This window comes from Pterocles gutturalis, unplaced genomic scaffold (genome assembly GCF_000699245.1).
Source record: "Pterocles gutturalis isolate BGI_N339 unplaced genomic scaffold, ASM69924v1 scaffold8023, whole genome shotgun sequence".
Classification (NCBI taxonomy): Eukaryota; Metazoa; Chordata; class Aves; order Pterocliformes; family Pteroclidae; genus Pterocles; species Pterocles gutturalis.
Window position 1 is genome coordinate 61,082 of NW_010120415.1, and position 2,104 is coordinate 63,185.

General features: G+C 46.0%; 1 protein-coding gene across 1 annotated transcript; it reads right to left on the reverse strand.

The window, feature by feature from the left end:
* Nucleotides 1–858: 858 nt before the first annotated feature.
* Nucleotides 859–2,101, reverse strand: GADD45G (growth arrest and DNA-damage-inducible, gamma; the record flags this gene model as incomplete). The annotated part of the gene is made up of 2 exons (XM_010076893.1): nt 859–1,536; nt 1,901–2,101. Coding segments are annotated over 2 exons (312 nt in total), but the record flags the coding sequence as incomplete, so codon positions are not given.
* Between the last annotated feature and the right edge of the window lie 3 nt (nt 2,102–2,104).

Sequence of the window (2,104 nt, forward strand, 5' to 3'; positions counted from 1 at the left end):
ATTGTGATAACTGAGTATTTTTAGTGTCTGTAGAGGAAGTTAGTTCAGCTTTCTTGCTCTCTGGAGAAGGGATCATTACTATGCCATTTTAACATCAAGTCCTGGAGCACACATATAGATTGTGTATAGAAATGGGGTGATATTTTCCATTTTAACATAGGGCCAAATCAGCCCACCCATATTAACTTTCCATGACAGGATCTCTTAAAAAGGCCACACCATCCTTAAATTGTTTTGGACTTCATTTGGTGTTGTCACTGCAATTAGGTTTTGCAAAATTGGCATCTGGAGTGACAGCTTCTATTGTTACAGCATATGGCAATCAGAGAGCAGCTAGCAGCAGATGTGCTGTTTATTCACTTTTAGCTAGTTTTAGACTTAACGACATCATTCCAATCAAAGCAAGTGTTAGACGTATTTGACATCCCTCCCCCCCATCATGTTTAAGCTACTTCCATCAAATGTGAACACAGTAAGACTCGTTCAGAGCTGCGAAGTCATATCTAAGAACTAATGATGCAATTTACTGGAGGTCTGTATTCCAAAAAAAAAAAACCCATGTTTCCAACACATATTGTGTTCTTTCAGTAGACTACAAAGACCACCTATTACAATAAGCAAGCTTATTAAGCATGCAGCTCCTTAGTCTTGCAAGCTGTTGCCACAAGCAGCTGTTGCAAGAGGGTGAAAGGTTGAATTATCAACTTGGACAGCACAGCTCTTCATTCAGCTGAGTAACTATTTGAGCAATAGCTCCATTACTGTGGAGTATACCTTTGACTACAACACACAAGCAAAACATCAGTTGTTATTTCAGTGAAATGCTTCCCCACCCAGTAAGCAAGACACACCCAGAAATTAATTGTCAAAAATTTATTATTAAAGCTTCAATAGCAGCAAATACTTCCATAAAAATTATTGCATTATTAAACCAGTTCTGCAGACTGACCCAAGAGGCCTGCTGAAGTCTGTCCGCTTTGGAGTGTCTATATTTGTCTTAGTAACCCGTTCCTAGTACTCCATCAAATACTGACACTTTCTTCACTGTGTTTTGTAGACAGCACCAACAGTTCCTAGTTACAGTACTGTGTCCAGTCCTTCTGGAAAGTTTTGGCCCACTTTCCCTGACTTTCTGTCTGCCTTCAGAAACAGCTCCACTTGATCAGGCAACTTGCAATGCTTCTTTCAGTTCCATGGTATGTCAGCCTCTCCACAGCTGCAGCCTACTGAGGCTCACCAGTGAGGTGAGCTGTTCTCCTCTTTCTGCTCCATAAGAGCCCACTGCATGCCAGTCTGAGTGACTTTAATCCAGTCTCTTGACCAGGCTAATCCATGGAATCAGCAGCTTGTTGCACACGTCGGTGAACCCACGCCACGTTGAGAATGCAACAAAGGTTTCAACCTCCCCAGTGCACTGGGTCGCCATCACTCAGGTAGGGTGATTGTCGGCACCCAGTCATTGACATTTCGGCTCTCTTCACAAAATGAGTTCAGCTTTTCTAGAGCTGGGTCCTTCCAGCCATCTTCATTTGGGTTCTGTCAGAAAGAAGAGTTGCACACCATGAGTGCTGCCCACCACCTTAAGTCATCACAATATTTACAGAAGCATTAGCTTAGGAAGCAAGGCATTTTCAGATGGATTCTGCTCTGACAGACAAAGCAAGAAGCAGAGACATCACCCTTGTGGACAACAGAGGAAGTCCTCAGTCACGAGAAGCGTAGCCTACTACTACTACTCAGCTGACTTGCCCTACAGTGTGTGCCAAGCTCCCTTTCTTTGCCCAGAAGAGGATCTGGATACCAGCGGGAGATCTGTCTGCCCCTGAAAGCCTCCAAACCTCCCGTGCGGAGGCCGGCAGCGCAAACACAGCCCCGGAGGGCATCGCCCAGAGACACCCACCGTGATGAGGATGCAGTGGAGGTCCCGCGGCTCCCCAGACTCCTCGCTGGGCCCAGCCAGCTTGGCCACGTCGTTCACCCGCACAATGTCAATATCATTCTCACAGCAAAAGGCCTGGATTAGGGTGAAGTGGATCTGCAGGGCAATGTCCCCCTCGTCCTCCTCATCCGCGGCCAGCACGCAGAAAGCGACGTTGTCGGGATC